Source organism: Hippocampus bargibanti, linkage group LG06, assembly GCF_051943395.1.
Source record: "Hippocampus bargibanti isolate YZ-2025 linkage group LG06, ASM5194339v1, whole genome shotgun sequence".
In the NCBI taxonomy this organism is placed as follows: domain Eukaryota; kingdom Metazoa; phylum Chordata; class Actinopteri; order Syngnathiformes; family Syngnathidae; genus Hippocampus; species Hippocampus bargibanti.
Genome location: NC_142739.1, coordinates 21,500,189 through 21,512,361, shown reverse-complemented (window position 1 = coordinate 21,512,361; position 12,173 = coordinate 21,500,189). Strand labels below are relative to the sequence as shown.

General features: G+C 43.4%; 1 protein-coding gene across 1 annotated transcript in view; it reads left to right on the top strand.

Annotated features, from left to right (window-relative positions):
• Positions 1–11,785, top strand: part of chrnb2 (cholinergic receptor, nicotinic, beta 2) — a 36,357-nt gene extending 24,572 nt beyond the window's left edge. The window contains exons 5-6 of the mRNA XM_088999787.1: positions 3,048–4,158; positions 9,504–11,785. Coding sequence (XP_088855913.1) covers positions 3,048–4,158; positions 9,504–9,653 — 1,261 coding nt within the window. The 3' untranslated portion in view covers positions 9,654–11,785. The remainder of the gene's footprint in view (positions 1–3,047; positions 4,159–9,503) is intronic.
• Positions 11,786–12,173: the final 388 nt, after the last annotated feature.

Sequence of the window (12,173 nt, the reverse complement as noted above, 5' to 3'; positions counted from 1 at the left end):
AACACCCCCCTCAACGCTCGGTCGCCGTAGCCGCTGCCAGCGGCCTGGATCCGGAAAGCGACGGAGTATTCTGCGGCCGAACGGGCCCCTTGGACGCAGTCGAGGATTCTCCCTTCCGCCTCGACCTCCGTCACTGGATGGTGAAACACCCGGCGAATCTCGGCTACGAAGTCCGGATACGAGGCGCACAGCTCCGGTCGGGACTCTCGTACCGCCAGCACCCATGATTCGGCTTCGCCCGCGAGCAGGCTGGTGATGAAGGCTACCTTAGCCTCATCGCTAACGTAGGCGTCAGGATGTTGTTCAAACACGAGCGCACACTGCATTAGGAATTGAGCGCAGCGCTCGGTTTCGCCTGCGTAGCGTGAGGGTTGGGGTAGCGGGGGCGTGCGCCTGCCCACGGGCGGGGGGGAAGGAACAGAGAGGGTGGCGATGCACTTTTCCATCTCCTTGAGGCGTTGAGCCAGCGAGGTAGTGGCGTGGCGCATTTCCTCAATCGCCTGGGCCAGCTGGCTCGAACGCTCCGCCTCTTGTACGAGGGCGGTAAAATACCTGTCAACGCCGGCGGGGTCCATGGGTGGTCGGAGTATTGTGTGACGATCGCTCGAGTGCTAAGAGGCAGACCTCGAGCGACGGACTTTTGGTGTTAGGGAAGGACCCGAAATACACGGCGTGACAGGCTTGGATGGATAAAGAGTCTTTACTGGAAACAGCATCAAATAATAACAAACCGGGATGAGTGAAGGAAGATAACTGAATGATAGCAGACCTGGCAACACGGACGTGGAAATGGCAATGACCAAAAATACTCCGACGGAGACGGTAGTGAGCACGAGACAGATATAGTCAGAAGGCACCATCAGTGAAATGACAATCAGCTGTGGGAACCCAGGTGTACGATGATTGGAGGGGCCGTCTCCCAGGATTGGCGGAGGAGGTGACAGGAGGGGCGGGGCGCGCCCCGGATGGCAACGAGATGTGACAACGGCGCGCATCCATGCAGGGTAACCTCTCTCTTTCTACCTTAACCTCTCTCAAAGCACTTTACCGCATTTGCCCATCCGCACGCACGCACGCACACACACTGTCACCCTCAAGTGAATTCGTTGCATGGTGATGGCGGTGCGAGGGCGTTCGGATAGCTAAGGTGGCAGCCTGCTCATCTGGAGCGATTAGCAGCTCAGGCACATGCATGAAAACACTGATATCACCTGTGCAAGCTCGAGTGTTCCATTTAACGTATTTTCTGGACTCTAAGGCGCAACCCCTTCAATGACTGATATGTTTAAAAAATATCCATACAATATGGCACACCACATTATAAAAGGTGCTACAGTAGAGGCTGTGGTTTTGTTTTCATTCCCCATAGCTGAGCTAAAGGAAACGTCAACAAAATAGTCCGATATCACGAAAAATGTTCCTTTTTTGTGTCAAACACGGAAATAAATTTGCAGAATAGTATAATGTGTGTTTCTCAATTATTATGAGCTCAAAAATCTTCCAGGGTTTTATCAGAGTTGATCACAATACAAAAATAAATATAATTTTCAAAAATCTCAGATTATCAATCTTCTTAAAAACGTTTATGTTCCTTAGAAATTTTCAATGAATATCTTGGCCTTGAAATTTTCAGAAATAAACAAAAAAATAATTTTTTTAAACAATAAATACAAAAAAAAGCCAAAACACCAAATTTGCCATTTCTAATCATTTTGTCAAAAACAGAAAATTACGGCAAAATTGAGAACATAATTCCACCCGGCAAAGTCATTTTAAAAAATGACCGAAATGAAATGCTGTTTTATATATCCCAGTTTAAAAGTCAGATTTCGCGATAATTTTCTTTTTTTTATGTCAAACACCAAAAATATAAATTGCAGAATAGTATAATGTTTGGTATTTTCTCCATTTTTATGAGCTCAAAAATATTCCAGGGTTTTATCAGAGTTGATCACAATACAGCAGCAAATATAATTTTAAGAGATGAGTAATCTTCCTTCTTTAAAACGTTGAACTTCCTTAGGGGTTTTCATAGATTATTTTGGCCTTGAAATTTTCAGAAATAAACAAAAAACATTTTTTTGAGACACTAAATACAAAAACAAGTCAAAATGCCAAATTTTCCATTTCTAATCATTTTGCCAACTGAAGAAAATAATTCCGCCTGGCGAAGTCATCAGAGTTGATCACAATAATAACAATAATAACAATAATAATAATAATAATAATAATAATAATAATAATAATGACGTAGACTTTTGACTGTCATTCTCTCTCTCTCTAGCAGTTACTCTCGTTCTGTCCCTAGCAATTACTCTGGTACTGTACATCGAAACACATGACACAGTAGCGGAAGTGATAATGACAAAACATTATGAAAAAAGTATTGACGCCGATTTTAAGAAAAACACATATATGAAGGTTCGCATAGAAACGTTAAACACTTTTACAGAACAACAAGACCAAATAAATTATATATTCGTTGTCATGGCAACCATTGACAATATACCCGCCAGTTACAATAATAATAATAATAATAATAATAATAATAATAATAATTTTCGAGATTACCTATCTTCCTTCTTTAAAACCAGTATTTTCCTTAGAGGTTTTCATGGAATGTTTTGGTCTTAAAAAAAAGTTTCGAGACATGAAATGAAGAACATTTTCTATTTTAAATCATTCTGCCAAAAATGGAAATGTATGTCAAAATTTAGGGAAAAAAATACGACAAAGTAATTTTAAAAGATTACTTCAATGAAATGTTGTTTTATATATCCCAGCATGCACTGCACACTACTTCAACGGGGGAAAATTGAGCCGGTGGCTGCTGACAGTAGTTGTGAGACATGTTGTAGCTCAATATGACTTAACATATAAGATGTGCCTGCGTATAAGGCGCAGGGTCATCTTTAGAAGAAAATGGAGACTTTTGGTTGCACCTTATACACGGGAAAATGTATTAATTTTGTTTCTCCTTCCAGGAAAATAGGCTCTTTTTCTCAAATTGGATGGATAGATGGATTCTGTTTTTGTCTCTCTTTCAGCGCCGATGGCGTCTACGAAGTTTCATTCTATTCCAATGCGGTGGTTTCCTATGACGGCAGCATCTTCTGGTTACCGCCGGCCATCTATAAATCAGCCTGCAAGATCGAGGTCAAACATTTCCCCTTTGACCAGCAAAACTGCACACTGCGCTTCCGCTCGTGGACCTACGATCGAACCGAGATCGACTTAGTGCTTCGCGCCGACGTCGCCAGCATGGACGACTTCACACCCAGCGGCGAGTGGGACATCATCGCCCTGCCGGGTCGGAGGAACGAGAACCCGGCCGACCCGGCTTACGTGGACATCACGTATGACTTCATCATCCGTCGCAAGCCCCTTTTTTACACCATCAACCTCATCATCCCCTGCGTGCTGATCACCTCGCTGGCCATTCTGGTCTTCTACCTGCCGTCCGACTGCGGCGAGAAGATGACGCTGTGCATTTCTGTGCTGCTGGCGCTCACCGTCTTCCTGCTGCTTATCTCCAAGATCGTGCCGCCCACGTCCCTGGATGTCCCCTTGGTGGGCAAGTACCTGATGTTCACCATGGTCTTGGTGACCTTTTCCATCGTCACCAGCGTGTGCGTGCTCAACGTGCACCACCGCTCGCCTACCACGCACACCATGCCCCCGTGGGTCAAGGTGGTGTTCCTCAACAAGCTCCCCGCCTTGCTCTTCATGCGCCAGCCCAGGAATAGCTGCGAGAGGCAGCGGCTCCGCCAGAGACGGAGAGCCCAGGAGCAGAAGGAGGGCGGGCGCAGCGGGGAGGCGGGGGCGCTGATGGTGGGGCTCGGCTTGGGAGGCGGCGCGGGGACGGCGGGGGGGACCTTCGCCAAGGAGGACGGAGACCCTTGCACCTGCTATGTCAACAGAGCGTCCGTCAAACAGTTTGCAGGGGATGTGGGGGGCACGGGAGGGGATTCCGCGGACGGTCTGAACAGAATGAGAGAGACCCGGGAGGGTGGTTCTGGGAACCGTGGCAAGCAAGCCGCCGGAGGTCCGGCTCTGACTCAGGCCATCCTGGCGCAAGCCTGTCCAGGTTTCGAGGAGGCTGTGGAAGGAGTGCGCTTCATCGCCAACCACATGAAGTGCGAGGATGATGACCAGAGTGTGAGTATCTTGCTCTTTGTTTTTTGCCTGCGCTTTCACGGCATGGGGGCAATATTGATACAGCGATACCTTGGCTTACGAACTTAATTGTGAATCCCAAAAATTAATTTGCCATAGGAAACCATAAAAAATGAGAATAATTCGTTCCCAGGTCCCCATAAAACATAATTTTCTACTTTCTAATTCTCTAAGCCTTAAAACTACACAAAATATACCTTATTTTAAGTATAATAAATGTGTTATTGTATTATAATTAAAGAAATAAACTGTACTATATAATAATAAAGTCGTTTTATTTACCTTTGTGATGGTCCTTGATGGCTTGATGGAATGGAGTGGCCGGTTTCATCAGCTATGCTGGTCTGTGACTGTAAAGTGTCCATGATAGCTTTGAAAGGCGCTTAAAATGTAATGTATTATTATTATTACATATATTTTGGTTTTCTACTTTCATTCCTTTCATCACTTTGCTGCTGTGAAATGTAAATTTCTTCACAGCGATACTAATAAAGGCAAATCCAATCCAATTATTATTATTATTAAAGACTTGATGAGGAACGGAGCCTTCTTCTTTCACTATCTTGAGGAATGATCCCTTGTAGGTGTTTTCTCTGAGATAATTTTACCTAGTTCCTCATCAATTGTGTTCTGTTTAGCTGGGTTGATAGGTAGAGATGGCTCGTGCGGGTTATTTGTGGAGCCTGATTGATGGGATAAATTAACCTTGCAGTCTACCCTCTGCCTTTGAACTATGAAAGTTGAAACAAGTCCAAATTTCACTGTTTTCTATCTGTTTTCTCACTCGCTCTCTGTCGTCTGCCTGTCTCTTTAATGTTCAAACCCCCCACCCTCACTGCTGCGTTCTTGACCAATCACGTGGCTTTAACCGACGACTGGGGGCAGGGAATAGAGGACAAAAACAAGTTGGCTGACATTTTCTTTTTTGGAGAACGGCCTCACTCTCTCTCTGTAACCCCCCCCCCCCCCCCCCCCCCCCGCACCCCCTCCCTCCTCACTGCTTCGTTCTTGACCAATCACGTCGCTTTAACCGAAAACTGGGGGCCGGGAATAGAGGACAAAAAAAAGTCGGCTGCTATTTCCTTGTTAGGAGAACGGGCTCGTTCGCAAACAACACATCACTCATTGTGGCACTCCGTGTGTATCCCGAAAAATAGTTTGTATGCCAAGGTTAAATTTTCATAAATTTAACGTTTGTAAACTGAAAAGTTCGGAAGCTAAGGGGTTTGTAAACCGAGGTATCACTGTACTTGAAAATATCAAACATGGTTACATTATCCACTCACGTTTTTACAGAACCGTATTTACAAGGTTGACAGGTTCAGGTTTCTTTTTCTGGGATACTGTATTTAAAATGGTGTTTCGTCACGGTAATTTCTTAAAATGACTTCGCCAGGTGGATTGTTTTTCTCGATTTCCTCATAATTTTCCGTTTTTGGCACAATGATTAGAAATGGAAAATTTGGCCTTTTTGGCTTGTTTTTGTATTTAGTCTCAATAAAAACAAAATGTGTTTATTCTGAAAATTTAAGGTCAAAATAATCAAAGAAGACCTCTAAAGAGCATAATTTTTTTTAAAGAAGCACAATCAATAATCTCTGAAAATTATATTCGTTATTGTATTGTGATGAACTCTGATTAAGCCCTGGAATATTTGTGAATTCATAAAAATGGAAAAAATACAGCACATTATACTATTCTGCAATTTCTATTTTGGTGTTTGACAACAAAAAATTACAATTATGGCAAAATCTAACTTGTATGCTGGGATATACAAAATGGCGTTTTATTTTGGTAATTTCTTCAACTGACTTCACCAGGCGGAATCTTTCCTCAATTTAACCATCATTTTTATTGAGAAATTTGCTAAATGTCCCTTAATTGTCATTAGAATGAATCGGCATTAGAATATACAGAAGGTTCAGTTTTTCCCCACTCTTTTTGCCCTTCTCCTCTATGGCTGTAAAAAAAATGCTAACGCTGCTAAGCTAACATTTGGATGTGACTGATCATGAATTGTTTTTCACTCTTGGTCACGTTGCTAACTTGGCAAAGTTCTGCTCACCGTTCAATGACATCCCACGGTAGTGATGAGAATACGACTCATTTTGAATCTCATTAGACTTATACAAGCATAAATCTTCCCGTGTAGCGAAAGCGAAAAAGACAGACACAAACCGGCAATCGTGGTCTATTTGTGATTCAACAGTCAGGAAATGATATCGCGGTGTGATGATGCGAGCACGCAGGGTGCAGGACCGACGAGGACTTACCTCAAGGCTTCTTCCAGACAACGTTCCCGGTTGCGTCTGTCATCCGTGTCGTTGCCATGCCAACGCTTGTCTTCCCACACTCCTTCATTCGTCATCCTCATTGGAACGAAGGGTGTCGCTCTTGCTTTCTCTCTCTGTCCTGGTCCTCCATCGGTCTCACGCCTCTCACGTCCTTTCCGTCTTGCTTGACTCCTGACAAGACCTCATCAGTGCCATGCGGAGGAACGAGTCCCAGCTTGCATTAACCCCTCACCTCCATTAAGCAGGCGTGTGCTGCACGGCAGAGGGATTCTGATAGTTAGAAAAAGACAAGGCCCGGGAAAATAGAATTCTGTTTATCAGTTGAGACACTTTCACGCAGAGACGCTGCACCGTCACAGAAGATCCAGAATGAAGCCACATTTTGACAATTTGTCACAGCCATTTTCTTGTATCTCATTTACAATGGAGAAATTTACATTTCACAGCAGCAAAGTTATGAAAGGAAGAGGAAAGAACGAAGTAGAAAAAGAAAATACAGGAACTGCTGGAAAGGCAGCCACTCTCGCGGCGCAATCTTAAAGTAAAAAAAAAAAAACTAAATAACAAATAATATGACAACACAAAGACACAGAGTCCTTCATTTTTCAGCACTTGCTGTACCCTCTTTGTGACATGAAGCAGTTCTAGATGAAAGAAGAGAGGACCAAAGCGTCCTTTTCAGCAGTGGATCAGGGATGTCATGGTGGAATGTGCACATCTACTACATGCTAAATATTATGTAGGAATAGAAGGTTTTGCAGTTATGGAGGTAGCATCTGAGAGTGAAATTCCCGAGTGCACTTTTAACTCATTCACTGCCATTCCCAAATTTATTCAGAAATTGAAAAGTGTGACACGGAGCGCCAGTTCCGAATTTGTTCAGGTTTTTGTTTTTCTTGCGGAGGGGTGCTGATAGAGTGCTGGACAGACCTCTGCCAATGTTTTTCCCTCCCAAGTGGGGGCAGCATTTGCCTTTTGTACAGCCGCACCCATTTCCATTGCAGATAACTAAGATAAGAACCAAGATGAGAGCCAAATAAAATCAACATAAACTTTTTTTCTGATGAAAGAATTGCAGTTATGGTTTCCTCTCGAGGGCCGTTATGAATTTGGGGAAGCCATTACAATGTTTAATCCCCTCCACATATTACATCTAGAGCGCACAACATAACTCGTTTTCAAATCTGAAGTCAAGAATAATGACTGTTATTGTGGTTTACATCCAAAAATTAAAAATTTTGGTTAGGATTTTAGCAAGCATCACAGAAGTTTTTCCTTTCGCGGGCCGAAAAAAATGATGTGGTGGGCCGGATTTGGCCCACGGGCCTGAACTTTGACACCTGTGCTCTATGGTTTCTTACGCTGCATTGAATCATCTTTATTGCCAAGTATGTAGAACACACAAGAAATATTAAAACTCAATATTCTGTGGGTCCAGCAATTTCAGTGAAAATGACAAAAACTTGGCACTGGGGTGGACACATTTTTGCACATTGTCTGGCAGTGAATGAGATAGTGCTATTTTTACAGAACACTGACCTCTAAAGTCTGATAACACCTTCATCAGTGGGTCAACTTTGTAACCCTCACTCTGCGCCAGTGTTATTTGTCAAGATCAACATTGAGAAAAAAACAGCGGCTTTTGCAGCCGGTGTTCAAAAGGCTTCTGAGCCTTCATCTGAAGGCGGAAAATTACTGGGTGAACTTTGTCCTTCCAATTCGGTCTCATTTATATAGAGCAGCTGCACAGGAAAAAAAGTTATGAAAATGTCAGCTTTGATAGCTGACTTGATCCCTCCGTTTTGTGTCTGTGGTGTTTATTCAGGGCCAGTGAAAATAAATGAAAAAGCTGTGCAAATGCTTAATTTTACAGGCAGGGTCAAAAATGCTTTTGATGCTACCTCCGAAATGCGGAAAAACGCTGGGTTGACTTTGTCACCTCATTCTGAAGCAGTGTCATAAGACGCAGGAAAAAAAAAAACGTTTGTTTTTTACATATTACATAGCGGACAGTATTTAACTCATCCACTGCCAGGCGGTGTGCAAAAATTAGTCCAGTCCGGTGCCAGTTTTTTTTTGTCATTTTCTCTCAAATTCCAGGACCCACAGAATATTGAGTTTTAAGACTACATAAACATTCAATGCAGCGTAAGAAACCTTGGGCTCTCTTCTTTCATGAGAAAAAAATAGTTAATTCCTAAGATATATAGGTCTGGAGTTATCTGAGCTCGAAATGGGGGCGTATTAACAATAGCTGAAGCTGTAACAAAGCGCTAAGATTGGAAAAAAGGGGAAATGCTGCCCCTTTGTGGAAGGCAAAAAACATTGCCAGAGGTACTACCAGCGCTTTAAAGGCACCCCCGAAAGAAAAACCAAAACCTGAACACATTTGTGAATGGGGCTCCATGTCATATTTTCAATTCCTGAATAAATTCAGGGATGGCATTGAATGAGTTAAAGGAAGCTTGAAAGAGGCTTCTGATATTACCTAGTAAGACGAAAAAGTGTGAGGTAAACTGTATTTTTTTTAAAATAGCTTCAAAGGAAAAAGCTGGCAAAAAGTCTTCGAACATTCTGATAGTACCCTTCAAAAGCAGAAGACTTTCCAGCAGCCCCTATATTTGGTTTTTCTACTTCTTCCTTTCCTAACCTCTCCCTTTCATAACTTTGCTGCTGTAAAATGTAATTAAAAAATGCTGTGAATTGTGAGACTAATAAAGTTAAATCCAATCCAATTTACGCGGTGACTTCGTCCAGTGCCATTTCCAGTTTCCAGAACAGGAACAAGAAAATTCTGGAACATATCGGCATTTTAGGGCAGAATCTTCCATTATCATCTCGAAAGATTGAAAATTGACATGCTGAGTATGTCCCCTTATTTTTTTTTTTTTGTCCAGGTAAGTGCTGTTTATCCAGAATTAGCTTCAAACGTAAAAAGCTAAGAAAATGTCAGCTTTGATTCGCAACGTGAACTGATCCACATGGTTAAAAAAATCCCAAGCTTACTCCGTTTTCATCCTCTTTTGTCCGCAGGTGAGCGAAGACTGGAAATACGTCGCCATGGTGATCGATCGCCTCTTCCTTTGGATCTTTGTGTTCGTGTGCGTGTTTGGCACCATGGGTATGTTCCTGCAGCCCCTCTTCCAGAACTATACAGCCAAGACCATCCACATGCCGGGCTGACCCTCCACACGCTACCATCACGCTGACAGGACAGCTCCCCCCTGCTGCCTTCTAAGTGGGAAGCGGGGGGGCCTTTTTACTGGATCTGAGGGACAGGGTATGATCACCAGTTTTGGCCCCGTTACAGATTTGTTTTTTTGGGCAACTTTTATTCTTGTGAGAGAAAGGGAAAAGGCTCTTACCTTAGCAGACCGACCATGCTAACTCACTGACAGTTCTCGCTAACTCACTGACAGTTCTCGCCAACACCACCAACAACCCCCCCCCCCCCTTTTGGCCCCCCATCCACATAGATTGGCCGCCATTGAAAGAAGCATGTCACGGTTTGTCCCGGACGGACCATATGACGGCTTGTCCCGGAAGGAGCATATCACGTCTTGTCCATTTCAAATTTGACCACCACAAACTGACGTCAGTGCACTACAATTGAGTCAATGCGACCGGTAGGTTCTAACCAATGTGAAGAAAAAGAAGATAGGGAGAGGATGACTCTGCGAGGGGATGTGACGGGATCCTGACAACCGGAAAGCTACATCTCCTCATTAATGGAAATGGACATTTCAGAAAGGACATTTGTCGTTGCTTTCCATTCTTTGACTCGATTCCTCACTTTCATCCCTTTTCTGATCGTGCCTTAACTCATTCACTGCCATTCCCGAATTTATTTGGGAATTGAAAAGCATGACGTGAAACGCCATTCCCGAATTTGTTCGGTTTTTGTTTTGCTTTTTTTGGCGGATCAAGCTTCGGTCAGGCCTCTGGCAATGTTTTTTCCGTCCCACAAGGGGGCAGCATTTGCCTTTTGTACATCCACTCCCATTTCAAGCTCAGATAACTCCAGAACCATATAACTTATGAATTAACTGTTTTTTCCTGATGAAAAAAGAGAGTCTAAGGTTTTTTTACGCTGCATTGAATGTAGCCCTAAAACTCAATATTCTGTATATCCTGGAATTCGAGCATCAATAACAAAAACCCTGGCACTGGAGTAGACACATTTTTGCACATCATCTGGCAGTGAATGAGTTAATGTACTTTTTCTTCTCTTTTCTGTTTGGTTTCCTTTTCTTATCTTCTGTTCATTTGGTCAAATCACCTTTGCTCCTTTTCACCCCTCATCAGTTTCCTGTCCTCCATTTCCCCACCGTGCCTCTTTTACTGCACACCCCTGACTATTTTTCTTTGTTACCAACTTCTTCTCCTTGCCGTACATTCCTTCAGAGTCATTTCATTTCCTTCTTTTGGTGTTTCCTCATCTACTTCCGTTTTTTTGCCTCACAGTTCTTTCCTCGCCTACTTTTCCCATGCCTTATTTCTTTTCCTTCATCATCTCTTGTCCTCTTTTCCTCAGCTGCATAGTTTCATCTTTTCTTGACTTTCCACTCCTTTTCATCAGAGGTTTCTTCTTTGTGTGGGACTTATTTTTCTCGTTCCTTGAACGTTCTTTTTATTTCTTGATATGTGTACACCTCCGTTTCCTGCGCATTCCTCCAGTATCGCCTCATCGTCTTCATTGTATGTAAGCATACTCACATTCCAATACCGTTCGATCCCAAATGCTCGGCATCTATCGATATCATCTTTCCAAACACATCCCTCCTAGTTGGATCTTTCCAAATGGAAAAGCCAAACAATTCATGCCGAGATATGCAAGTGACTGCTGGAGATCCGCATCGACCGCATGTCCTGCAGCAGACAAGCGGGAGGTACTTTTTCAGGGTACATGCTGTAGGGGAGGAAGTGCAGCTGAATGAATTTTTCAATAAACAAGAGAGACACGAGAAGAGGATCAACTCTGGCGAATGAGTCACAGCAGCTTAAAAGATTCACAAACAAGAAGCCGAAAACAGGCCAAATGACACCGAATTATATACGTTCAATAGTTACCTTATCATGGTGTGATATAAGCCCCTAGTAAGAGCACAAATCAGCTTTTCACGCAAGGATTGTATCGCTAATAGGAGTGGGGAGCAGGGGGTTGGAAAACACTAAATCTTATAAAGATGTGAGACTGGTGGGACAATTTGAGATGATCCCTGAAGCCATGGAGATGTCTCTTTATGACTTGTCCACTATGTGTCCTTTTCTTCTCACTGATGCTGCCCTGATGAAGCCCCCAACCCCCCCCCCCCCCCCCCCCCGACCCCTTTCACCTTCCCAAGTCCTGCATACCCCCCACCCCAACAGTGGCAGTCTAATAAAGGTTGTAGGTTCAAATTATTTCAACCATGTGTCTCTGTGGCTTGTGTGTGTTTGTATTAGTGGCTTTGTCCATCGTTCAGCCTATTTTGTGAAGGGCTTTTTCCTTATAAAGGTTTGCCGATTTAGGGCCAAAAGCGGAGTACAGTACAGCCTCTAAAGGGGAACTAGCAAGTCATACTATAGTAGCTTTTCCAACTTTTAAAACAAGTCTTTTACTTGCAAGTACAGTATTTTCCGTACTATAAGGTATACCTAAAAAGCATACTACGTCTTTTCCTTTCGGCTTTTCCCTTCAGGGGTCGCCACAGCGAATCAGTG